At 37.5% G+C, this 25585-nt stretch overlaps 1 protein-coding gene across 2 annotated transcripts in view; it reads left to right on the top strand.

Moving 5' to 3' along the window:
• PPP2R5C (protein phosphatase 2 regulatory subunit B'gamma) overlaps positions 1–25585 on the top strand; it is a 488552-nt gene that overhangs the window by 2352 nt on the left and 460615 nt on the right. For both annotated transcript variants that reach the window (XM_053697445.1, XM_053697447.1), the window contains exons 2-3: positions 2844–2909; positions 6256–6415. In XM_053697445.1, the coding sequence (XP_053553420.1) occupies positions 2844–2909; positions 6256–6415 (226 nt within the window). The remainder of the gene's footprint in view (positions 1–2843; positions 2910–6255; positions 6416–25585) is intronic.

Below are 25585 nucleotides of genomic sequence, written 5' to 3'. Positions count from 1 at the left end.
GGGCAGCAATGCACTACTGGGAACTAGCTGAACATATCGGTTAGCCAATGATAAGAGACGTGTGCAGCCACCAATCAGCATCTAGCTCCTGGGCCTACCTAAGTATTCTTATCAACAAAAGATATGGAAGAAAAACCCGAAGCAACTTGGATAAGAGAAGTAAATTGGAACATTGTTGAAATTGTATCTGAATCATGAACGAATACTTTTGGTTTCAACAACCTTTTAAAGTGAATGTCAATTTTGATGCTAAAGTGCCTGGTTTCTAAAAATTCAATTAAAAACAGGGACACTTTAATTAATCTAAATTTACATTTCACTTCTGTTGAGAAAATAACTTACCTTTTAATCTTCACAGCAGCTCCAGCTTCCTCCGGTTGTTGCAAGCCATTTCTGACGTCAGAATTGATGGATAGGTCATCCTCCAATCACGGCTACCCCCAACCCCCCCCCCCCCCCCCCCCCCCCCCCCCCGGGGAATCGGTGTCTGATTCAACGCCGTGATTGGAGGAAGCCGGATTCCTCATTTTAGACCCAGGAAGAGGCTTTGCGACGGGCGGAAGAAGCTGGAGCTGCTGTGAATATTAAAAGGTGTTTTTTTATTTTTTGTTCTCTCAACAGGAGTGAAATGTAAATTTTGATGAATGTTAAGTGCCCCTGTTTTTAATCAAATTTTTAAAAACCGGGCACTTTAGCATCAAAATTGACTTTAATAATGTTAAAATATTTTTTGCATTATAGTGTAGTTATAGCTGTTTAAAGGGACATAAAACTGCATGTTTTATGTACTGTTAGAAGTAAATCTGCAATATTACTTTGTAAGAATGCTTCTATTAAGCTTTCACTATGTGAGCCTACTATTTTATGGAAGCTAGGCTAGGTATATGTGCATTTGCCAACCACCCATTCACTCAGTGACATTGTGAATTGTAATTTCAGTCGGTAATTGTGCATGCTGTGGTTACTGGAGGAATTTTTTTCAAAATCCGCTTTATTGCTAAAAATGCTTCTAATGGTATTTTAAATGTTCTGCTGCACACCTCAGATAACATTTTATATTACATTTTAAGCAGCTGTAAATTTACTTTATTTATCTTAATGCAAACATATAACTGTTATTCTTTAACCAATTAATTTGTGCGCATTTATACTGCAGTAATTGACTGATAAGGGGCTATTCCTATCAATGTATTTATGGACGGTGCCATGTCCTTATAAGCCCAAATAAAATAATTTCATTTATCAAGTTCAGTAACATTTTTTTTAATTAAACTATTACATTTTTTTTATTGGATTTGTATTTTTGTTTCCACTGTGGGTCTATATAAACCAGTTTTTAGAAAGATAGTGATTGTAAATGCAAGTGTTTAAAAAAACACTAGGATTTACCATCACTAAAAATAAACTGGACTTTCATTAATCACTTAGTAAAAGATTGGTGCTAAACTCACCCTGTCTTTGCCGCAGCTCCTTGCTATAGTCAGCGCCTCCGGCCGGCCGCCCACAGCACATCGCTCTTCTCTCAATGAGATGACATTTTCACCTGTAAACCAATAGCTGTGCTAGTCATCTGACAGTATTCTGTAATCTAGCACGGCTATTGGTTTAGAGGTGGAAACCGCGCCTCATTGAGAGAAGAGAGATGTTCCGTCGGCAGCTGGAGACGCTGACTGTAGCAAGGAGCCGCGGCACATAAAGGGTGAGTTTACCACCCTTCTTTTACTAAATGATTAAAGCGATACTAAACCCAAGTCCTTTCTTTCTTTCTTTCTTTCTTTCTTTCTTTCTTTCTTTCTTTCTTTCTTTCTTTCTTTCTTTCTTTCTTTCTTTCTTTCTTTCTTTCTTTCTTTCTTTCTTTCTTTCTTTCTTTCTTTCTTTCTTTCTTTCTTTCTTTCTTTCTTTCTTTCTTTCTTTCTTTCTTTCTTTCTTCAGATAGAGCAAGCTATTTTAAGCAACTTTCTTATTTACTCCTACTATCAATTTTTCTTTGTTCTCTTGCTATCTTTATTTAAAAAGCAGGAATTTAAAGCTTAGGAGCAAGCCCATTTTAGGTTCAGCACCCTGGAGAGCGCTTGCTTATTGGGTGCTACATTTAGCAAATCAATAAGCAAGCATAACCCAGGTTCTGAACTAAAAATGGGCCGGCTCTTAAAGATAGCAATAGAACGAAGAAAAATTGATAATGGCAGTAAATTAAAATGTAGCTTAAAATTGCATGCTCTATCTGAATCATTAAAGAAAAAAATTGAGTTTAGTGTCCCTTTTTAATGAAAGTCCAGTTTAATTTTAGTGATGGTAAATCTTAGCATTTTTCAAATGCTCTGATTTACTAGCACTTTGACAACAAATGAGCCATTTTCATGGATTTTAAGAAATGCTTTCATAACTTCAGATGCACTCATGGATCAAGCTCTGTGTGTTGCAAATGGGAAAAGTGTAAGTAATATTTATAGCCAGACACTTCTCTGTAAGATTACAGAACCGTGTACCTCACACAAGCAACTGGGCTGGTATTCTATCTCACTGCAAATATTGTAAAACACGGGGAAGTCACTGTGAACCCCTGGTATTGAGAAAATCCTCCATGCCTCTTTAAAGACATAACATGAAGACCAATATGTTATAACATTTGATCCCTATAAATGTTATCTTGTATACCGCCTATGCTTATAGTGCTGTGGAATCTGTTGGAGCTCTACAAATACCAGATAATAATATGGCATACATACATTTTCATAGGATACTTCTAAATGTTATCCCAGAAGAAAGACATTATTTGTTCATCTTATTTATTGTACAGAATTATAATTTCACAGATAAACAGATTTTAAATACATTTTCAGGAACCACCAAAAGCTGGCAAAAGTGGAAAAAGTGGCAAAGAAGGTCCAGATATCGCTGATCATGAAGTAAGTTGTTTTTTATAGAAGCAAAGTCACATTATTGTATCACTACATATACATAGGATATACATTTACAGTTCATAACTTTGCATTTGGTTTCATTTTGTAAAGCTTATCTGCATTTTCCCTCGAAAGTAATCCATTGATTACTTTTGGGGATTTTTGTAGATAGATTTTATTTCTTCTGAAAAGCTGATCAGATAAATTACTACTTATTAGAGGTCATTTTAAGACAATTGTAAATTCAGTCACATTATAAAACATTCATTTTAAGGTAACCAATTTTGTTTGTTCTAAAAGACTTTCCATATTGTATAAATCAGGTCTTGACAAACCCAGGAGCCACGGAGCCACTGGCTCCTCGAATTTTCCCTCTGGCTCTTAACTTTTAGCGTTATTCTCCATATATATCAATATACAAATACCACTGTCTGGCACCTTAATATTCTTACTGGCTCCTGAATTTTAAACAGATTTGTCAACCCCTGGTATAAAACAAGATAAAATCTTATAATTCCTGCTTCTTGCAGGCAAAAAGCTTCATATCCTTAGCTCAACATTTTATTTCTGCCTTCTAGTTTTTAGAACATATATAAAAGTTACGTTTTGTTACCCTAGCTCTTTGTCTTAGACTGGTTATATATACATTTTGTGTTTTAATTAATATTTAAAGGGATTTAAAAGTACAAGTAAAAGGAAATGCTCTGTGTTACAGCATTTTTTTTTGTATTGTTTCTTGCCTATAAATGTATTCATTAGTTTTATTCAAGTTAAGGGACATAAAAAAGAAAATGCTTTGTTTGCAAGCAATAGTGATATAATAAAATGCCCATAGAACTGTGTTTAATTACATGCTCTATCTAAACAGTGAACGTTTTTATATTTTGCTTTGTTCTGTTGGTATTCTTTGTTGAAAGCTAAACCTAGGTAGGCTCAAACTAACTTCTAAGCCATGGAAGGTTGCCTCTTATCTCAGTGCATTTTGACAGTGTTTTCACGGTTAGTCCGTTCATGTGTGTGTGTCATATAAATAACTTTGTGCTTACTTCAGTGGAGTTATTTAGAAGTCAGCACTGATTGGCTAAAATGCAAGTCTATCAAAAGAACTGAAATAAGGGAGCAGTCTGCAGAGGCTTAGATACAAGGTAATCACAGAGGTAAAAAGTGTATTAAAGGGACACTGAACTTTTGTGATTCAGATAGAGCATACAATTTTAAGCAACTTTCTAATTGACTCCTATTATCAAATTGTCTTCATTCTCTTGGTATCTTTATTTGAAATGCAAGAATGTAAGTTTAGATACTGGCCCATTTTTGGTAAACAAACTGGGTTGTTCTTGCTGATTGGTGGATAAATTCACCCACCAATAAACAAGTGCTTTCCATGGTCTGAACCAAAAATATAGCTTAGATGCCTTATTTTTCAAATAAAGAAAGCAAGAGAACGAAGAAAAAATGTATAATAGGTGTAAATTAGAAAGTTGCTTAAAATTGCATGCTCTATCTGAATCACGAAAGGAAAAAAATTGGGTTCAGTGTCCCTTTATTATTATGTTTGGTTATTCAATACTGTACTGGGCAATGGGTAATAAAGGGATTAACTATCTTTTTTTTTAAAATAACCATTTTCAAGTAGACTGTCTCTTTAAAATATACTTTAAAATAAACTTGATGGTTATATATATCAGAATTTTTTTTTTACGTTTACTAGTCTGAATTTTAACTAGTCCACTCATTGTTAAATATAGGAAAAAAACAAATTTCTTAATCATCACTAGTGGCCTGGTGGAAATTACCAGATATATCTATGCAATTATAAATACAGTAAATAAAATATTGGTCTCATTTGTGGCTTTTCAGTTTATTAATAACTTTGTATCCAGAAATGTTAGTATTCTAGACAAGAGCTTCTTTGTTGTATGTGATTTCTGTAGTGTACTATATGTTATCTTCCCATTTGCTCAGTTGCAGCTATTAAACTGGCAGTTGCTAACAATCAAAAGTTAAGTAAATTTAATCTTTTTTTTTATGTGGTTAGAAAAATATTAATTAAAAGCACAGTAAATAAAATCAGACCCATTTTTACAATATACAGCATTGTTTTAACCTTTTAATGCCGTTGTATTCCGTCACAACGGCACTGGGCTTTAAAGCCGTTATGACGGAATACGACATCATCGCAAACGGCTGTCCTGAAGCCTATTAGGCTTGCAGGATTTGATCGCGGTCTGGAGGGATGCCCCCAGACCCAATCTCATAATTGAAATCTCGCGATCTTTTGCGCGTTCGTGTGATTTCAATTTGTCTACATCGGAACGCTGTTCTGATGTAGACTTTTTTTTTTTTAACCCGGTCATGAAAGGGTTAACTGAAGCATTTTTATATCGTTGCTATATTTTTTCTAGTGCTTATCGTTGCTATAGTGATAACTTTTAAAATCCACATGACCCAGTCTCTGTAATTTGGTAGATTGCATGTATGCACTTGGCCAACAGCCATATTGACTGCAGGCTGCTTGTGTGTTATCAGTGTAGCAATGATAACTTGTAATAGAAGTATTTTTGGAAACCCATGTTTACTGTGGTTCACTGCAGGGCATTTCAAGTACAAATGTATATGTTCCTTTAATACAGCTACTTAAAGGGGCTAGTAAGCTCTAAAACTTTCCATCATTCATACAAAGAGGGTATTTTAAAATGTATTATGGTATGTTTATGCTAGGGGCTTATTCATTACAGGAAAATCAATTTTTCAAAAAGCAAAGAATTGTAATATGTTTTAAAACAACCTTTTAGATAATAGAGATACATTTTTCCTTTAAAGGGATACTAAACCCAGATTTTTTTTTTTCTTTAATGATTCAGATAGCATGCCATTTTAAGCAACTTTCTAATTTACTCCTATTATCAATTTTTCTTTGTTCTCTTACTATCTTTATTTCAAAAGCAGGAATGTAAAGCTTCAGAGCCAGCCCATTTTTGGTTCAGCACCTGGGTAGCGCTTGCTGACTGGTGTCTAAATGTAGTCACCAATCAGTAAGCCTCCTAAGCTTTACATTCCTGCTTTTTGAATAAAGATAGCAAGAGAACGAAGAAAAATTAATAGGAGTAAATTAAAAAGTTGCTTAAAATTGCCTGCTCTATCTGATTTATTATAGAAGAAATCTGTGTTTAGTATCCCTTCTAACCTTCTTTTTTCATGCATAGAAAATATTCAACATGCTTAGATCTTTTATATTTATGATATACATTTTTATTTTATTGTTCCTTTAATTTTTTTAAGTGTATGTGTTTGCACAAATGTGGATATTTATATATGCTTGTATATTCATTTTTGCTTTAATATGTTTAAGGTATCTAACAAGAAATCAAACAATGCTCCCCCACCGGCTCCAGTATCAAAAATAAAGGTGCCAACTCCCCAAGCTGTTGTGAAGAAAGAGAAGCGACAAAGTTCCTCAAGATTCAATGTGAGCAATAACAGAGAACTGCAGAAGCTACCAGCTCTTAAAGGTATAACCTGCAATTCCTTTGTGCAATGGTAGTTGTTGCAAAAATGTTCTTATTATTGTTTCTGTAAATAAGTATTCTAGTTGTATTTTTCTTTAACTAAAAGTTAGAAAATGTAATGATTCTTTAGCAAGTATGGCTTTAACTTGCCACCTTTTTCTATCTGATTGCTAAATAATCTTTTAGGACCCTGTGGGTATTATCATCTTGTAGCTGACATCCATTTCCGCCCCCACATGCTGCACGATTTTAATGCTTTAAGAAGTCTATAGAGCTTCAAAGGTTCAGCACCTTGAGTGTGCTCTTGTTGTAAGCTAAGTGACAGGCGTTAGGGCTTATGATTGGTTGTAGCAGCCACCTTTTCATTTTGAGAAAATGCCTGAAGTACTACATGGCACGAAACACTGCTGCTATCTAGTGTTCTTGCGAAACCTTATATTGCAGGAGATGTGCAACATTCACATGCACAAATGTATCACTTATTTTTATTGGTCACTATAGGGGTGTGTCTAATTATTCAGCCTGGATTGGCTGACCCTGAGGGGAGTGTGTTTGGGAGCCTATTTAAAGGCTGATTTTGTTTAGTGTTAACTTGTCAAAGGAAGGGACTGTTGCTGTCCCGAAACGTTGGTGAGAGTGCACATACACCCATTTTTATATATATATATATATATAATGTGTGTGTTAACAATCAACCCCATATGTGGAGGAAGAAACGCTTCACTCTTCAGTCTTTTCAAATGATAAAAAGCTTTAATACATCTTAGTAAAACAATCAATAAAACATCCCAAACGTTTCGATACCCACTGGTATCTTTTTCAATGGGTGTAGTAAAGAATTTACTACACCCATTGAAAAAGATACCAGTGGGTATTGAAACGTTTGGGATGTTTTATTGATTGTTTTACTAAGTTGGAATAAAGCTTTTTATCATTTGAAAAGACTGGAGAGTGAAGCGTTGATTGTTAACACTACATGTTTCCATGCAGCACTTCGGCAGATGCTGAAGTAACAGTGAGTGCCCTTAAGTTGATCTGTATGTGTGTGTGTGTATATATATATATATATATATGTGTGTGTATATATATATATATATATATGTGTGTATGTGTATATATATATATATATGTGTGTATGTGTATATATATATGTGTGTATATATATATGTGTGTATGTGTATATATATATATGTGTGTATGTGTGTATATATATGTGTGTATGTGTGTATATATATATATATATATATATATATATATATATATATATGTGTATGTGTATATATATATATATGTGTGTATGTGTATATATATATATGTGTATATATATATATGTGTATATATATATATGTGTGTATGTGTATATATATATATATGTGTGTGTATGTATACATACATACATTTTGTGGACAGTCAGTGCCAACTTAATTCATATTTTGGATACAATATGCTTGTTCTTTGCCCTGCAATTTCAACCTACCATTTTTTTTTTTGTTATGTATTTGTTTTTAAAATTTCAGGTATTTTTTTGCAGCTTAAATTCTGTTCTTTAGAAGGCATGATGGAATATACAGAATAAATATATAGTAAGATTATGCACTGTAAGACCTGGTCGATAACTCTGTAAAATAAGATTATTTATTTTTCCAATTGTGGCATTATTTTCTTGTTAAAATTTGCACAGTGTGACTATTGTTAAAGGGACAGGAAAGGTAAAATTTAAAGTTTCATGGTTCAGATAGAGCAAGTACATTTCAAATTACTGCTATTATGAAATGTCCTTCATTGTGTTTGTTGGGGTTTTTTTTTTAAACAAAAAAAAATTACCTAGATGGGTTCAGGAGCAGCAATGCACTGCTAGGTGTTAGTTGGTTATTGGTGACACACACATGCCTCTTGTCATTGGTTTACCAGGTGTCTTCAGCTAGCTCCCAGTAGTGCTCTGTTAAACACTGTTAGAAGGAAGCATCAGTGCAATAATACAATGCTTTAACACATATCTCTTTTAATTTATATTATGAGAAATCTAAAAATGTCAGAAGCTGGTAATGTATTAATGGACACGGCTTTACCATTCATGCATAAAAATCCCTGTGGTACTTCTCTGTAGCACCCTTTTTTGTTCAATGGGTTTGAGAAAAGGAGAGTACTATGTCTGACTGCAGTACAGGGTATCAGTGCCAACCCAATCTACTTGTCCTGACACATCTATAATTTCAACTAATCAGACCCTTAAATCATTAGTCCATCTGTCAACTACATAAGTCCCCTGACTCCTTGATAAGCCACATGCATATGCCAGACCTTATGAGAACCCAAAGTCCTGCAGATTTTCTCTCAGCCATATTAGCTATCGGATCATACACGTGGTCCTGCTGTTCCTCCAGTGGACACATTCATACATCAGACTTCTTGAACATGCATCCCTTTTAACTTAAAGGGACAGCTCACCCAACATTTTTCTCCCCTTTAAATTGTTCACAATGATCATTTTACCTGCTGGAGTGTTTACAAGTAGCTCCTTTACCCCTATTTTGGCATTTGAAATAACTGATTTAGCCTGTGGTATCCCAACCTATACTGAAAGTTTCTATACTGGAGTATATTCTATTAAATAGCCTAACTAAACACAGCCAGCAGAAGAGATTACTCTCAGTGGGGAGGCATGATAGTTAAAGGGACAGTCAACACCAGAATTGTTGTTGTTTTAAAAGATAGATAATCCCTTAATTACCAATTCCCCAGCTTTGCAAAACCAACACGGTTATAATTATATTAGTTTTACCTCTGTAATTACCTTGTATCTAATCCTCAGCAGACTGCCCCCTTATTAAATTTCTTTTGACAGAGTTGCAATTTAGCCAATCAGAGCTGTCTCCATGGTAAATTCACGTGCATGAGCTCAATGTTATCTATATGAAACACGTGAACTAATGCCCTCTAGTGGTGACAAATGCATTTAGATTAGAGGCGGCCTTCAAGGTCTAAGAAATTAGCATACGATCCTCTTAGGTTTAGCTTTCAACTAAGAATACCAAGAGATCAAAGCAAAATTGGTGATAAAAAGTAAATTGGAAAGTTGTTTAAAATGACATGCCCTATTTGAAACATGAGAGGTTTTTTCTTCTGTTAAGTGTGATCAGTCCACGGGTCATCATTACTTCTGGGATATTACTCCTCCCCAACAGGAAGTGCAAGAGGATTCACCCAGCAGAACTGCATATAGCTCCTCCCCTCTACGTCACTCCCAGTCATTCTCTTGCACCCAACGACTAGATAGGATGTGTGAGAGGACTATGGTGATTATACTTAGTTTTATATCTTCAATCAAAAGTTTGTTATTTTAAAATAGAACCGGAGTGTGTTATTACCTCTCTGGCAGAGTTTGAAGAAGAATCTACCAGAGTTTTGCTATGATTTTAGCCGGAGTAGTTAAGATCATATTGCTGTTCTCGGCCATCTGAGGAGTGAGGTAAACTTCAGATCAGGGGACAGCGGGCAGATGAATCTGCATAGAGGTATGTAGCAGTTTTTATTTTCTGACAATGGAATTGATGAGAAAATCCTGCCATACCGATATAATGTCATGTATGTATACTTTACACTTCAGTATTCTGGGGAATGGTACTTCACTAGAATTACACTGTAAGAAATACATAAAGCTGTTTAATAACTAGAGATTATGTTTAACGTTTTTGCTGGAATGTAAAATCGTTTTCATTTGCTGAGGTACTGTGTGAATAAATGTTTGGGCACTATTTTTCCACTTGGCAGTTGCTTAATCTGTTTTTCTGACAGTTTCTGTTCTCCCTCACTGCTGTGTGTGAGGGGGAGGGGCCGTTTTTTGGCGCTTTTTCTATGCATCAAATATTTCAGTCAGCAACTCATTGTATTCCCTGCATGATCCGGTTCATCTCTACAGAGCTCAGGGGTCTTCAAAACTTATTTTGAGGGAGGTAATTTCTCTCAGCAGAGCTGTGAGAATTATAGTTTGACTGAGATAAAAAACGTTTATTCTGTAATTTGTTTCCTGCTTTCAGAATTTGTTATCTTTGCTAATGGGATTAAACCTTTGCTAAAGTTGTGTTGTTTACAAGGATTGAGGCTATAACTGTTTCAATTTATTAATTTTCAACTGTCATAGATCTTCTGTGCTTCTTAAAGGCACAGTACGTTTTAATATTATTCTAATTGAATTGTATTTCCAAGTTGCAAGTTTATTTGCTAGTGTGTTAAACATGTCTGATTCAGAGGATGATACCTGTGTCATTTGTTGCAATGCCAAAGTGGAGCCCAATAGAAATTTATGTACTAACTGTATTGATGCTACTTTAAATAAATGTCAATCTGTACAAATTGAACAAATTTCACCAAACAACGAGGGGAGAGTTATGCCGACTAACTCGCCTCACGTGTCAGTACCTACATCTCCCGCTCAGAGGGAGGTGCGTGATATTGTAGCGCCGAGTACATCTGGGCGGCCATTACAAATCACATTACAGGATATGGCTACTGTTATGACTGAGGTTTTGGCTAAATTACCAGAACTAAGAGGTAAGCGTGATCACTCTGGGGTGAGAACAGAGTGCGCTGATAATATTAGGGCCATGTCAGACACTGCGTCACAGGTGGCAGAACATGAGGACGGAGAACTTCATTCTGTGGGTGACGGTTCTGATCCAAACAGACTGGATTCAGATATTTCAAATTTTAAATTTAAACTGGAAAACCTCCGTGTATTACTAGGGGAGGTGTTAGCGGCTCTGAATGATTGTAACACAGTTGCAATACCAGAGAAAATGTGTAGGTTGGATAAATATTTTGCGGTACCGACGAGTACTGAGGTTTTTCCTATACCTAAGAGACTTACTGAAATTGTTACTAAGGAGTGGGATAGACCCGGTGTGCCGTTCTCACCCCCTCCGATATTTAGAAAAATGTTTCCAATAGACGCCACCACAAGGGACTTATGGCAAACGGTCCCTAAGGTGGAGGGAGCAGTTTCTACCTTAGCTAAGCGTACCACTATCCCGGTGGAGGATAGCTGTGCTTTTTCAGATCCAATGGATAAAAAGTTAGAGGGTTACCTTAAGAAAATGTTTGTTCAACAAGGTTTTATATTGCAACCCCTTGCATGCATTGCGCCGATCACGGCTGCAGCGGCATTCTGGATTGAGTCTCTGGAAGAGAACATTGGTTCAGCTACTCTGGACGACCTTACGGACAGGCTTAGAGTCCTTAAACTATCTAATTCATTCATTTCGGAGGCCGTAGTACATCTTACTAAACTTACGGCGAAGAATTCAGGATTCGCCATTCAGGCACGCAGGGCGTTGTGGCTAAAATCCTGGTCAGCTGATGTTACTTCTAAGTCTAAATTGCTTAATATACCTTTCAAAGGGCAGACCTTATTCGGGCCCGGGTTGAAAGAGATTATCGCTGACATTACAGGAGGTAAAGGCCATGCCCTGCCTCAGGACAAAGCCAAAGCCAAGACTAGACAGTCTAATTTTCGTTCCTTTCGTAATTTCAAAGCAGGAGCAGCATCAACTTCCTCTGCACCAAAACAGGAAGGAGCTGTTGCTCGCTACAGACAAGGCTGGAAACCTAACCAGTCCTGGAACAAGGGCAAGCAGACTAGGAAACCTGCTGCTGCCCCTAAAACAGCATGAATTGAGGGCCCCCGATCCGGGATCGGATCTAGTGGGGGGCAGACTTTCTCTCTTCGCCCAGGCTTGGGCAAGAGATGTTCAGGATCCCTGGGCGCTAGAGATAATATCTCAGGGATACCTTCTGGACTTCAAATACTCTCCTCCAAGAGAGAGATTTCATCTGTCAAGATTGTCAACAATCCAGACAAAGAAAGAGGCGTTTCTACGCTGCGTACAAGAGCTCTTGTTAATGGGAGTAATCCATCCAGTTCCACGATCGGAACAGGGACAGGGGTTTTACTCAAATCTGTTTGTGGTTCCCAAAAAAGAGGGAACTTTCAGACCAATCCTGGACTTAAAGATCCTAAACAAATTCCTAAGAGTTCCATCGTTCAAGATGGAGACTATTCGGACAATTTTACCTATGATCCAAGAGGGTCAGTACATGACCACTGTAGATTTAAAAGATGCTTACCTTCACATACCGATTCACAAAGATCATTATCGGTACCTAAGGTTTGCCTTCCTAGACAGGCATTACCAGTTTGTGGCTCTTCCATTCGGATTGGCTACAGCTCCAAGAATCTTCACAAAGGTTCTGGGTGCTCTTCTGGCGGTACTAAGACCGCGGGGAATCTCGGTAGCTCCATACCTAGACGACATTCTGATACAAGCTTCAAGCTTTCAAACTGCCAAGTCTCATACAGAGTTAGTGCTGGCATTTCTAAGGTCACATGGATGGAAGGTGAACGAAAAGAAAAGTTCACTCGTTCCACTCACAAGAGTTCCCTTCCTGGGGACTCTTATAGATTCTGTAGAAATGAAGATTTACCTGACAGAGGACAGGCTAACAAGACTTCAAAGTGCTTGCCGCACCCTTCATTCCATTCAACACCCGTCAGTGGCTCAATGCATGGAGGTAATCGGCTTAATGGTAGCGGCAATGGACATAGTACCCTTTGCACGCTTACACCTCAGACCACTGCAACTGTGCATGCTAAGTCAGTGGAATGGGGATTACTCAGACTTATCCCCTTCTCTGAATCTGGATCAAGAGACCAGAAATTCTCTTCTATGGTGGCTTTCTCGGCCACATCTGTCCAGGGGGATGCCATTCAGCAGACCAGACTGGACAATTGTAACAACAGACGCCAGCCTTCTAGGTTGGGGTGCCGTCTGGAATTCTCTGAAGGCTCAGGGACAATGGAGTCAGGAGGAGAGTCTCCTGCCAATAAACATTCTGGAATTGAGAGCAGTTCTCAATGCCCTCCTGGCTTGGCCCCAGTTGACAACTCGGGGGTTCATCAGGTTTCAGTCGGACAACATCACGACTGTAGCTTACATCAACCATCAGGGAGGGACAAGAAGCTCCCTAGCTATGATGGAAGTATCAAAGATAATTTGCTGGGCAGAGTCTCACTCTTGCCACCTGTCAGCAATCCACATCCCGGGAGTGGAGAACTGGGAGGCGGATTTCTTAAGTCGTCAGACTTTTCATCCGGGGGAGTGGGAACTTCATCCGGAGGTCTTTGCCCAAATACTTCGACGTTGGGGCAAACCAGAGATAGATCTCATGGCGTCTCGACAGAACGCAAAGCTTCCTCGTTACGGGTCCAGATCCAGGGATCCAGGAGCAGTCCTGATAGATGCTCTGACAGCACCTTGGGACTTCAGGATGGCTTACGTGTTTCCACCCTTCCCGTTGCTTCCTCGATTGATTGCCAGAATCAAACAAGAGAGAGCATCAGTGATTCTAATAGCACCTGCGTGGCCACGCAGGACTTGGTATGCAGACCTGGTGGACATGTCATCCTGTCCACCTTGGTCTCTACCTCTGAAACAGGACCTTCTGATACAGGGTCCCTTCAAACATCAAAATCTAACTTCTCTGAAGCTGACTGCTTGGAAATTGAACGCTTGATTTTATCAAGACGTGGATTTTCTGAGTCCGTTATTGATACCTTAATACAGGCTAGGAAACCTGTTACCAGAAAGATTTACCATAAGATATGGCGTAAATACCTATATTGGTGTGAATCCAAAGGTTACTCTTGGAGTAAGGTTAGGATTCCTAGGATATTGTCTTTTCTACAAGAAGGTTTAGAAAAGGGTTTATCTGCTAGTTCATTAAAGGGACAGATCTCAGCTCTGTCCATTCTGTTACACAAACGTCTGTCAGAAGTTCCTGACGTCCAGGCTTTTTGTCAGGCTTTGGCCAGAATTAAGCCTGTGTTTAAAACTGTTGCTCCACCATGGAGTTTAAACCTTGTTCTTAATGTTTTACAGGGCGTTCCGTTTGAACCCCTTCATTCCATTGATATAAAGTTGTTATCTTGGAAAGTTCTATTTTTAATGGCTATTTCCTCGGCTCGAAGAGTCTCTGAATTATCAGCCTTACATTGTGATTCTCCTTATTTGATTTTTCATTCGGATAAGGTAGTCCTGCGTACTAAACCTGGGTTCTTACCTAAGGTAGTTACTAACAGGAATATCAATCAAGAGATTGTTGTTCCTTCTTTATGCCCAAATCCTTCTTCAAAGAAGGAACGTCTACTGCACAACCTGGATGTAGTCCGTGCTCTAAAATTTTACTTACAGGCAACTAAGGAATTTCGACAAACGTCTTCTCTGTTTGTCATTTACTCTGGGCAGAGGAGAGGTCAAAAAGCTTCCGCTACCTCTCTTTCTTTTTGGCTTCGTAGCATAATTCGTTTCGCTTATGAGACTGCTGGACAGCAGCCTCCTGAAAGAATTACAGCTCATTCTACTAGAGCTGTGGCTTCCACTTGGGCCTTCAAGAATGAGGCCTCTGTTGAACAGATTTGCAAGGCTGCAACTTGGTCTTCGCTTCATACTTTTTCCAAATTTTACAAATTTGACACTTTTGCTTCATCGGAGGCTATTTTTGGGAGAAAGGTTCTTCAGGCAGTGGTTCCTTCTGTATAAAGAGCCTGCCTATCCCTCCCGTCATCCGTGTACTTTTGCTTTGGTATTGGTATCCCAGAAGTAATGATGACCCGTGGACTGATCACACTTAACAGAAGAAAACATAATTTATGCTTACCTGATAAATTCCTTTCTTCTGTAGTGTGATCAGTCCACGGCCCGCCCTGTTTTTAAGGCAGGTAAATATTTTTTAATTTATACTCCAGTCACCACTTCACCCTTGGCTTTTCCTTTCTCGTTGGTCCTTGGTCGAATGACTGGGAGTGACGTAGAGGGGAGGAGCTATATGCAGCTCTGCTGGGTGAATCCTCTTGCACTTCCTGTTGGGGAGGAGTAATATCCCAGAAGTAATGATGACCCGTGGACTGATCACACTACAGAAGAAAGGAATTTATCAGGTAAGCATAAATTATGTTTTTTTTTGTTTTTGTTTTTGTTTTTTTGGAGTTGACTGTCCCTTTAAGTAATAAAATGATAATTTTCCATTGTCCTCTCTAAGTATTGAGCTTTGGATTTCTAAGCAAATATAAGATAAGGAAGCAAGTGTGTGTACATAAAAGTGATAACATAATGAGATCTGATATTACCTGAAGCTCAACCCATTGTAATAGGCTGTGGTTTAAAAACACAAAACCAGCTACTTCATATACACAAATAAACCGAAAAATGCAATTTCTCATAATTTTTTTTTTTTACTCTGCAGCTTACAAGTCATTGAAAATACATTGATTTAAAACTATTTTACAGTGTACTGTCCCTTTAAAGGGACAAAGTCAAAATTAAACTTTCATGGTTCAAACAGAGCATGCAATTTTTAAAAGTTTCCAATTTACTTTCATTATCAAATTTTGCACACTTTTGTATGTGGTTTCGGAAGCGCCAGGTACTACAAAGCGTGTGGACAAGTTCAGTGTTTACTAGTCTGTGATTGGCTGGTACATGATACAGGGGGGCTGGCAAATGTGTGTGTGTGTGTGTGGGGGATACATTTTGTCAGAAAAAAAATCATAAGTGTTATGCGTTTTTATTATGCATTTGTTAATTATGCAATTATACTCTATTTATTTAAAGGGATAGGAAAGTCAAAAATAAACTTGAATGATTCAGAGAGAACATTATTTCAAGACATTTCTATATTTACTTCTAGTTTCAAATGTGCTTTGTCCTCTTGGTATCCCTTGTTGAAAAAGAATACTCACATATCCTACACTAATGGGAGCTAGCTGCTGATAGGTGCCTGCACACATTTGTCTTTTGTGATTGGCTATCTAGATGAGTTCAGCTAGCTGCCCGTAGTACAATGCTGTTCCTTCATTAAAGGATAACAAGATAATGAAGCATATTTGATAGGGTTGCCACCCGTCCCTTAAAATACAGAACACTTATAAGTTACACATGCTGCAGGGTGTGCTGGGAGGAATATGAATAGAGCTGTCCAGAAACACAATACATGTTCCTCCCTGCACACCCTGCAGCATGTGTAACTCATAAGTGTCCAGGAAAACATGGCTGAGGTGGCAACCCTAATATTTGATAAAAGGTAAATTAGAAAGTTCTATCCAAATGATGAAATAAATTTGTGTGTTTTTTTTTTGTCCCTGTTGTGTGCAGTATCTCAAACATTCCTTTACGACGGGATTAGAACATATTGCTAAGCTGCCCTACAGTATAAAGCTGCCTCAAAGCCTAAAGCAGTGTTTCCCAAACCCAGTCCTCAGGACTCTTAACAGGCCATATAATTAATATATCCTAACTAGAACACGGGTGAAATAATCAGCTCACTCATTAGCTGATTATTTTACCTGTGCTCAAGATATAATGAATATCTGGCCTGTTAATGGTTCTGAGGACTGGACTTGGGAAACACTGCTTTAAAGGAACACAAAACCAGTCTCTTGTTTATGAAAAAGAAAAACCTGTATGAATATAATTTCTGTACACCTGTTTAAAACATTTCATTATAAAAAAAAACTTTAAAGCTAAAGAATTTAAGTTTCAATTTTTTTATTTTTACAGATCGTGAAAGATTTATTGGTGTAATATTTTAAAAAATAAACCCTTTACTTATCTTTGGCATCCTCCTCCCTATATTGTTCTTGCTACAGACTGAAAGCACACACTTTCAATCTCAAAAGAAGCAAGCAATACAGCTTTTAATTGCTTTGGGTAGAAACTGGCTGCTAAGCTGGGAGGAACACGCCGAAGGTAAATTCTTCAGTTTTAAAATGTCTTATGTCCCTTTAACTTAAGTTTCTCCGATTTTTTTTTTTTTTTTTTTTTTTTTTTTGAGACATAAATTATTTAATCTCTTGATGCGGTTAGAACAGCAGGACACTGATCACTAGGGCAACATTTATGTTTTATGGACAGGCATGCTCCTCCAGTATATTGGTTGGGTCCAGATCCTGTGGGTTTGTATACACTGATAGGGAGGTCATGGGTTATGAATATGAAACTGAGGTTATATTTGGTGAAGGTCGATGGAAGGATGGGCTTTTTTTTTTTTTTAATGCTGTTCTCATAAGGTAATTTACATTTGATTGCTTTAAACTTGGGGTGACCATATTGCCGTTTTAAAAAGGGACACATATAAAAATACATATGTCAGGGCTGTTTAAAGAAATGTTTGTATAAGAACCCTGACATATGTATTTTTCATATGTGTCCCTTTTTAAAGCGGCAAAATGGTCACCCTATTTAAACTGCAGTTTTGGTGCAGTCTTGCCTAGGGGAGGGGTACTGTGTCTTTTATATGCTTGTGTGTCTGAAGAAGGGGTGTAGTCTCCAAAATGTCACAAATGTGATAAAGAATTTAAAGGGATACTGAACCCAATTTTTTTCTTTCATGATTCAGATAGAACATGCATCTTTCTAATTTACTCCTATAATCCATTTTCTTTGTTCTCTTTGTATCTTTATTTGAAAAAACAGGAATGTAAGCTTATGAGCCATCCCATTTTTTTTTTTTTTGGTTCAGCACCCTGGATAGCGCTTGCTGATTGGTGGCTGCATTTCGTCACCAATAGGCAAACTCTACCCAGGTGCTGAACCAAAGATGGGACTGCTTGTAAGCATAACATTCCTGCATTTTCAAATAAAGGTACTAAGAGAACAAAGAAAAATTGATAATGTGAGTAAATTAGACAGTTACTTAAAATTACATGCTCTATCTGAATCCATGAACTAAAAAAATTGGGTTTAGTATCCCTTTTTAATTTTTTAAGAAATCAAGTGAGTGTAGAATAATTGTTAGCTATATGGATATATTGATACCTGCACCCAGATAGTTGTCCCTTTAGGTGGGAGTGCGTCTATAATGTATGTAGATTAAAATGTGATATCTGTTTACACAACATTTGTATTTATATTAAAGGGAAATTAAACACTTTGATGTGGTAACATAAAATGATACATTGTATAAAAAAGTCTGCAATATACTTTCAGTATTTATTTTGTCCCCGTTTCTTGTAATTCCATTCTGAAATTGTGAGCTTTTTAGTTCCTGTTAGAAATGGAAGTGCAGAACACTGCTATATTCCATACAGCCATTGGCTGCACACTCACCTGACCTATTTATAACTGTTCCTAATTGGCCACAGCAAAGAAGGTAACATAACTTACAACATGGCAGCTCTCGTTGTTTTATAGACACTAAAAATGTACACTTATTTTTTTTCAATATTTAAACAGCTAATGAAACTTTAAAAAATACACCTACCTGTTATTCTCAGACTAATCCTTTTATTTGAATGCTTCATTCTATCTAGCATTTATTTAGTGTTTAATGTCCCTTTAAGATGTTTGCTGAAAATGTTGGATTTAGCACATCGGATGAAAATAATCTGTTCTTTTTAGAAAAGTTCTGTTATATTTAAGTACTTGTGTTAATTTGGTGTAGAATCCTGGAGTTGTTATGGGTATTGTATGTTTCGTTGAGAGTGAAGTATGCTTTATTGCCGACTGGTTCTGATTATATATTTGTTTATGTATTTTTATTAATTCATGCTATAGTTTTGCTGATGTGTAAGATTTAAATTGGCAACAGTAATGTCCCAACCCTTTCATCTGTAGTAGGAAGTGCTAATCATTCCTTATGTTTTCCTTCTAAAAGTTTTATTGTGTCTAAAACTTTATGCAAGTAGGTGCCTCCCTGTGTATTATCAGAAATGCACATTGTTTGGAATCACTGTCAGACATTAATGATATAGATCTATTTTACAAACTCTGTATGATGGCTACCCAGGTACATTAAAGTGCCATTGTACATCATATTTTTCTTTGCATAAATGTTTTGTAGATGATCCATTTTTATATAGACCATCTGGGAGCGTTTTTTTATAGCAAACTATAGTTTTGCTTATTAGATGATTAGATAGATATAATTTAAAGGGATACTAAACCCAATTTTTTTTCTTTAATGGTACAGATAGAGCGGTCAGTTTTAAGCAACTTTGTATTTTACTCCCATTATCAATTTTTCATCGTTCTCTTGGTATCTTTATTTGAAAAGTTAGAGATACACTTAGCGCCTGCTATTAAAAGACCCTTGGCTCTGGTAAATAGACTCCTAGTAGTCAAAAAGATACAAAGTAATAAAGTAACAAGCGCCAACTCAACGAGGCTAGGTATGAATAATCTTAACGTGAAGGTTACAGTGATGAGCATAAGGGTAAAATTAAATTTTTTATTATAATTTACCACATGACAAAATTACATGGATCCATGTTAATTACTAACAAAGAATACAAAATCTATAATTTTGAGAATGTTGAAAACAATACAACATATTAAAAATATGACTTGTTAAAAACAATACAATATATTGAATCAATGTGTAATGATAAAAAAAGTAAAAATCAATATATGACACATAAACGGCAGAGCTTCTACTAAAGGTCGGAAATATTGCTGGTAGTCCCTAGCTCTTTATATGCAATGGTGTTGATAACCTAAATGTAGTGCTGGTAAAAAACGAAAATAAAATCAACTATTTGTTTAACATAGAATATACATACTAACCATTGGATGATAGAATGTGTGTGCCATAAAGAAAAAAGATATGCAGAGGTGTTGAGAAAATAAAGCGTTCTGAAATGTATAGCAAATGTATAACTATTAAAACAAAGAGTATCTGTGTCATGAGTGTGAAGAAACAGTTGTCTGATATCACATATAAAATCCAAAACAATCAATCCAAATAATTTCAGTGAATAATCCAATGTGATTCAAAAAACAAGTGTGATGGCGAAATAAGCAAACAGAGTGCTAGCCGGTTGCGGTAAAGAAATCAGTCGTGAAATCTATGTGTTAATGTTTCTCTTGAAACTCTAGCGGCCTGAAGTTCCAGATAATATAGGTGACAACATACAGAAAACAAGCTGATGTGCTATCTTCTTAATAAATAAACGTTCCCAGGATAATCCAGTCGACACGTTTCGGTCTATCCAAGACCTTTATCAAGATCTCAGTCGTGATAAAGGTCTTTGATAGACCGAAACGCTTCGACTGGATTATCCTGGGAACGTTTATTTATTAAGAAGATAGCACATCACCTTGTTTTCTGTATGTTGTCACCTATATTATCTGGAACTTCAGGCCGCTAGAGTTTCAAGAGAAACATTAACACATAGATTTCACGACTGATTTCTTTACCGCAACCGGCTAGCACTCTGTTTGCTTATTTCGCCATCACACTTGTTTTTTGAATCACATTGGATTATTCACTGAAATTATTTGAATTGATTGTTTTGGATTTTATATGTGATATCACACAACTGTTTCTAAACACTCACGACACAGATACTCTTTGTTTTAATAGTTATACATTTGCTATACATTTCAGAACGCTTTATTTTCTCAACACCTCTGCATATCTTTTTTTCTTTATGACACACACATTCTATCATCCAATGGTTAATATGTATATTCTATGGTAAACACATAGTTGATTTTATTTTTGTTTATTTTCGTTTTTTACCAGCACTACATTTAGGTTATCTACACCATTGCATATAAAGAGCTAGGGACTACCAGCAATATTTCCGACCTTTAGTAGAAGCTCTGCCGTTAATGTGTCATATATTGATTTTTTCTGATTTTTACTGTTTTTATCATTATACATTGATTCAATATATTGTATTGTTTTTAACAAGTCATTTTTAATACGTTGTATTGTTTTCAACATTATTGATTTTGTATTCTTTGTTAGTAATTAACATGGATCCATGTAATTTTGTCATGTATTAAATTGTAATAAAAATTTTAATTTTACCCTTATGCTCATCGCTGTAACCTTCACGTTAAGATTATTCAGACCTAGTCTCGTTGAGTTGGCGCTTTGGTGCTTGTTACTTTATTACTTTGTATCTTTATTTGAAAAGCAGGACTGTAAAGCTTAAGAGCCGGCCCATTTTAGGTTCAGCACCTAGAGCAGTGCTTGCTGATTGGTGGCTTAATGTATCAGTACCGTGAAAGGAACAACTTTGGGTTTAGTAACCCTTTAAAAACCATTTCATTGGCATAACCCATTTAATTATTTCTCTTCATTAGCCATCCAGTGTTTTTTTATTTTTATCCTATCTCTCACTAGTTTTATTAATTTCAACCTCTAAACAAACAAAAAAAAACCCACATACATACACACAATATCCCAGCCACCACGCCAAAAAATATATATATTTTGTGTGTGTGTATATATCTGTGTTTGTGTATATCAGGGCTAATTAGACACCCTAGTTTGGAGCTCCCATGAGTGTCCCCACTTACAGTTGTGCTGTTTTTTTTGTGTCTGTCAGTTTCTAGTTGTAGACATCTGTGCTTTTTTGTTTTTTATCTTTATGGAATAGGAGTTGTTGGTGGTGGTTGTCGCGTGTTTCTCCTGTTAAGCGTGGTCAGTCCACGGGTCATCATTACTTCTGGGATATTAACTCCTCCCCAACAGGAAGTGCAAGAGGATTCACCCAGCAGAGCTGCTACACAGCTTCTCCCCTCTACGTCACCCCCAGTCATTCTCTTGCACCCAACGAATAGATAGGATGTGTGAGAGGACTGTGGTGATTATACTTAGTTTCATACCTTCAATCAAAAGTTTGTTATTTTATAATAGCACCGGAGTGTGTTATTCCTTCTCTGGTAGAATTTGAAGAAGAATCTACCTGAGTTTTTTTTTTTCTATGATTTTAGCCGGCGTAGTTAAGATCATATTGCTGTTTCTCGGCCATCTGAGGAGAGGTAAACTTCAGATCAGGGGACAGCGGGCAGATTAATCTGCAAGAGGTATGTAGCAGCTTATTATTTTCTGACAATGGAATTGATGAGAAAATTCTGCCATACCGATATAATGTAAACTCAGCCTTAAATGCAGTAGCAGCAACTGGTATCAGGCTGTCATGTATGTATATTTTACACTTCAGTATTCTGGGGAATGGCATTTCACTGGAATTATACTGTATGCATAAGACTTTAGCCTAATTTGCAGGGACTAGCAACAGGCTTTTTAATAACACTTAATTTATTTATGTTAAACGTTTTTTGCTGGCATGTAAAATCGTTTAATTTTCTGAGGTACTGGGTGAAAAAATGTTTTGGGCACTATTTTTTTCCACTTGGCAGTCGTTTTATTTAATTTATGACAGTTTACTGATCTCTCTCACTGTTGTGTGTGAGGGGGAGGGGCCTTTTTTGGCGCTTTTGCTACGCATCAAAAAATTCAGTCAGAAGTTTATTGTCTTCCCCGCATGATCCGGTTCATCTCTACAGAACTCAGGGGTCTTCAAAACTTGTTTTGAGGGAGGTAATCACTCACAGCAGAGCTGTGAGATTGTAGTTGACTGTGATAAAAAACGTTTATTTCTGTATTTTTTTTCTGCTATCAGGGTTAGTTATCTTTTGCTAATGGGAGCAATCCTTTGCTAAAAGTGTGTTTTTTACAAAGATTTGATACTATAACTTTTCAGTTTATCAATTTTCAACTGTTATAACTTTTTTCTGTGCTTCTTATAGGCACAGTACGTTTTCATATTATAGGAAATTACTTGAAAAGTATTTCCAAGTTGCTAGTTTATTTGCTAGTGTGTTAAACATGTCTGATTCAGAGGAAGATATCTGTGCTATATGTGCTAAAGCCAAAGTGGAGCCCAATAGAAATTTATGTACTAACTGCATTGATGCTACTTTAAATAAAAGTCAATCTGTACAAATTGAACATATTTCACCAAACAACGAGGAGAGAGTTATGCCGACTAACTCGCCTCACGTGTCAGTACCTGCATCTCCCGCTCGGGAGGTGCGTGATATTGTAGCGCCGAGTACATCTGGGCGGCCATTACAAATCACATTACAGGATATGGCTACTGTTATGACTGAAGTTTTGGCTAAATTACCAGAACTAAGAGGTAAGCGTGATCACTCTGGGGTGAGAACAGAGTGCGCTGATAATATTAGGGCCATGTCAGACACTGCGTCACAATTTGCAGAACATGAGGACGGAGAGCTTCATTCTGCGGGTGACGGTTCTGATCCAAACAGTCTGGATTCAGATATTTAAAATTTTAAATTTAAGCTGGAAAACCTCTGTGTATTACTAGGGGAGGTGTTAGCGGCTCTGAATGATTGTAACACAGTTGCAATACCAGAGAAAATGTGTAGGTTGGATAAATATTTTGCGGTACCGTCGAGTACTGACGTTTTTCCTATACCTAAGAGACTTACTGAAATTGTTACTAAGGAGTGGGATAGACCCGGTGTGCCGTTCTCACCCCCTCCAATATTTAGAAAGATGTTTCCAATAGACGCCACCACACGGGACTTATGGCAAACGGTCCCTAAGGTGGAGGGAGCAGTTTCTACTTTAGCTAAGCGTACCACTATCCCGGTGGAGGATAGCTGTGCCTTTTCAGATCCAATGGATAAAAAGTTAGAGGGTTACCTTAAGAAAATGTTTGTTCAACAAGGTTTTATATTGCAACCTCTTGCATGCATTGCGCCTGTCACGGCTGCAGCAGCATTTTGGTTTGAGTCTCTGGAAGAGACACTTGAATCAGCTCCATTAGATGAGATTACACACAAACTTAAAGCCCTTAACCCCTTAATGACCACAATGTACCCTGTATGTCACTAGTCGTTAAGGGTTTTTTCAGGACATAATAGCACAAGTCTAGCAAGAACATGCTATTAATTCCCTCCCTCCAGCAGGCTTTGTGGAATAGAGCAGTCTCAACGCTGGTGGCAGGACCGCGCTATAAAACAATCAAGTCCCAAAAAAAGGCCAGCGACATACAGGGTACGTCGCTGGTCCTTAAGGGGTTAAGTTAGCTAACTCATTTATTTCGGATGCCGTAGTACATTTAACTAAACTTACGGCTAAGAATTCCGGATTCGCCATTCAGGCGCACAGAGCACTGTGGCTAAAATCCTGGTCAGCTGATGTTACTTCTAAATCTAAATTGCTTAATATACCTTTCAAAGGGCAGACCTTATTCGGGCCCGGGTTGAAAGAAATTATCGCTGACATTACAGGAGGTAAAGGCCATGCCCTGCCTCAAGACAGAGCCAAACCTAAGGCTAGACAGTCTAATTTTCGTTCCTTTCGTAATTTCAAAGCAGGAGCAGCATCAACTTCCTCTGCACCAAAACAGGAAGGAGCTGTTGCTCGCTACAGACAAGGCTGGAGACCTAACCAGTCCTGGAACAAGGGCAAGCAGGCCAGGAAACCTGCTGCTGCCCCTAAGACAGCATGAATCGAGGGCCCCCGATCCGGGAACGGATCTAGTGGGGGGCAGACTTTCTCTCTTCGCCCAGGCTTGGGCAAGAGATGTCCAGGATCCCTGGGCGTTAGAGATCATATCTCAGGGATACCTTCTGGACTTCAAATCCTCTCCCCCAAGAGGGAGATTTAATCTGTCAAGGTTGTCAACAAACCAAATAAAGAAAGAGGCGTTTCTACGCTGCGTACAAGATCTTTTATTAATGGGAGTGATCCATCCGGTTCCGCGGTCGGAACAAGGACAAGGGTTTTACTCAAATCTGTTTGTGGTTCCCAAAAAAGAGGGAACTTTCAGGCCAATCTTGGATTTAAAGATCCTAAACAAATTCCTAAGAGTTCCATCGTTCAAAATGGAAACTATTCGGACAATTTTACCCATGATCCAAAAGGGTCAGTACATGACCACAGTGGATTTAAAGGATGCTTACCTTCACATACCGATTCACAAAGATCATTACCGGTATCTAAGGTTTGCCTTTCTAGACAGGCATTACCAGTTTGTAGCTCTTCCATTCGGATTGGCTACGGCTCCAAGAATCTTCACAAAGGTTCTGGGTGCTCTTCTGGCGGTACTAAGACCGCGAGGAATTTCGGTAGCTCCGTACCTAGACGACATTCTGATACAAGCTTCAAGCTTTCAAACTGCCAAGTCTCATACAGAGTTAGTACTGGCATTTCTAAGGTCGCATGGATGGAAGGTGAACGAAAAGAAGAGTTTTCTCTTTCCACTCACAAGAGTTCCCTTCTTGGGGACTCTTATAGATTCTGTAGAAATGAAGATTTACCTGACAGAAGACAGGTTAACAAAGCTTCAAA

The sequence above is a fragment of the Bombina bombina genome, chromosome 1 (assembly GCF_027579735.1).
Source record: "Bombina bombina isolate aBomBom1 chromosome 1, aBomBom1.pri, whole genome shotgun sequence".
In the NCBI taxonomy this organism is placed as follows: Eukaryota; Metazoa; Chordata; class Amphibia; order Anura; family Bombinatoridae; genus Bombina; species Bombina bombina.
The sequence above is the reverse complement of the archived record's forward strand: the minus strand, read 5'-3'. Positions and strand labels throughout refer to the sequence as shown.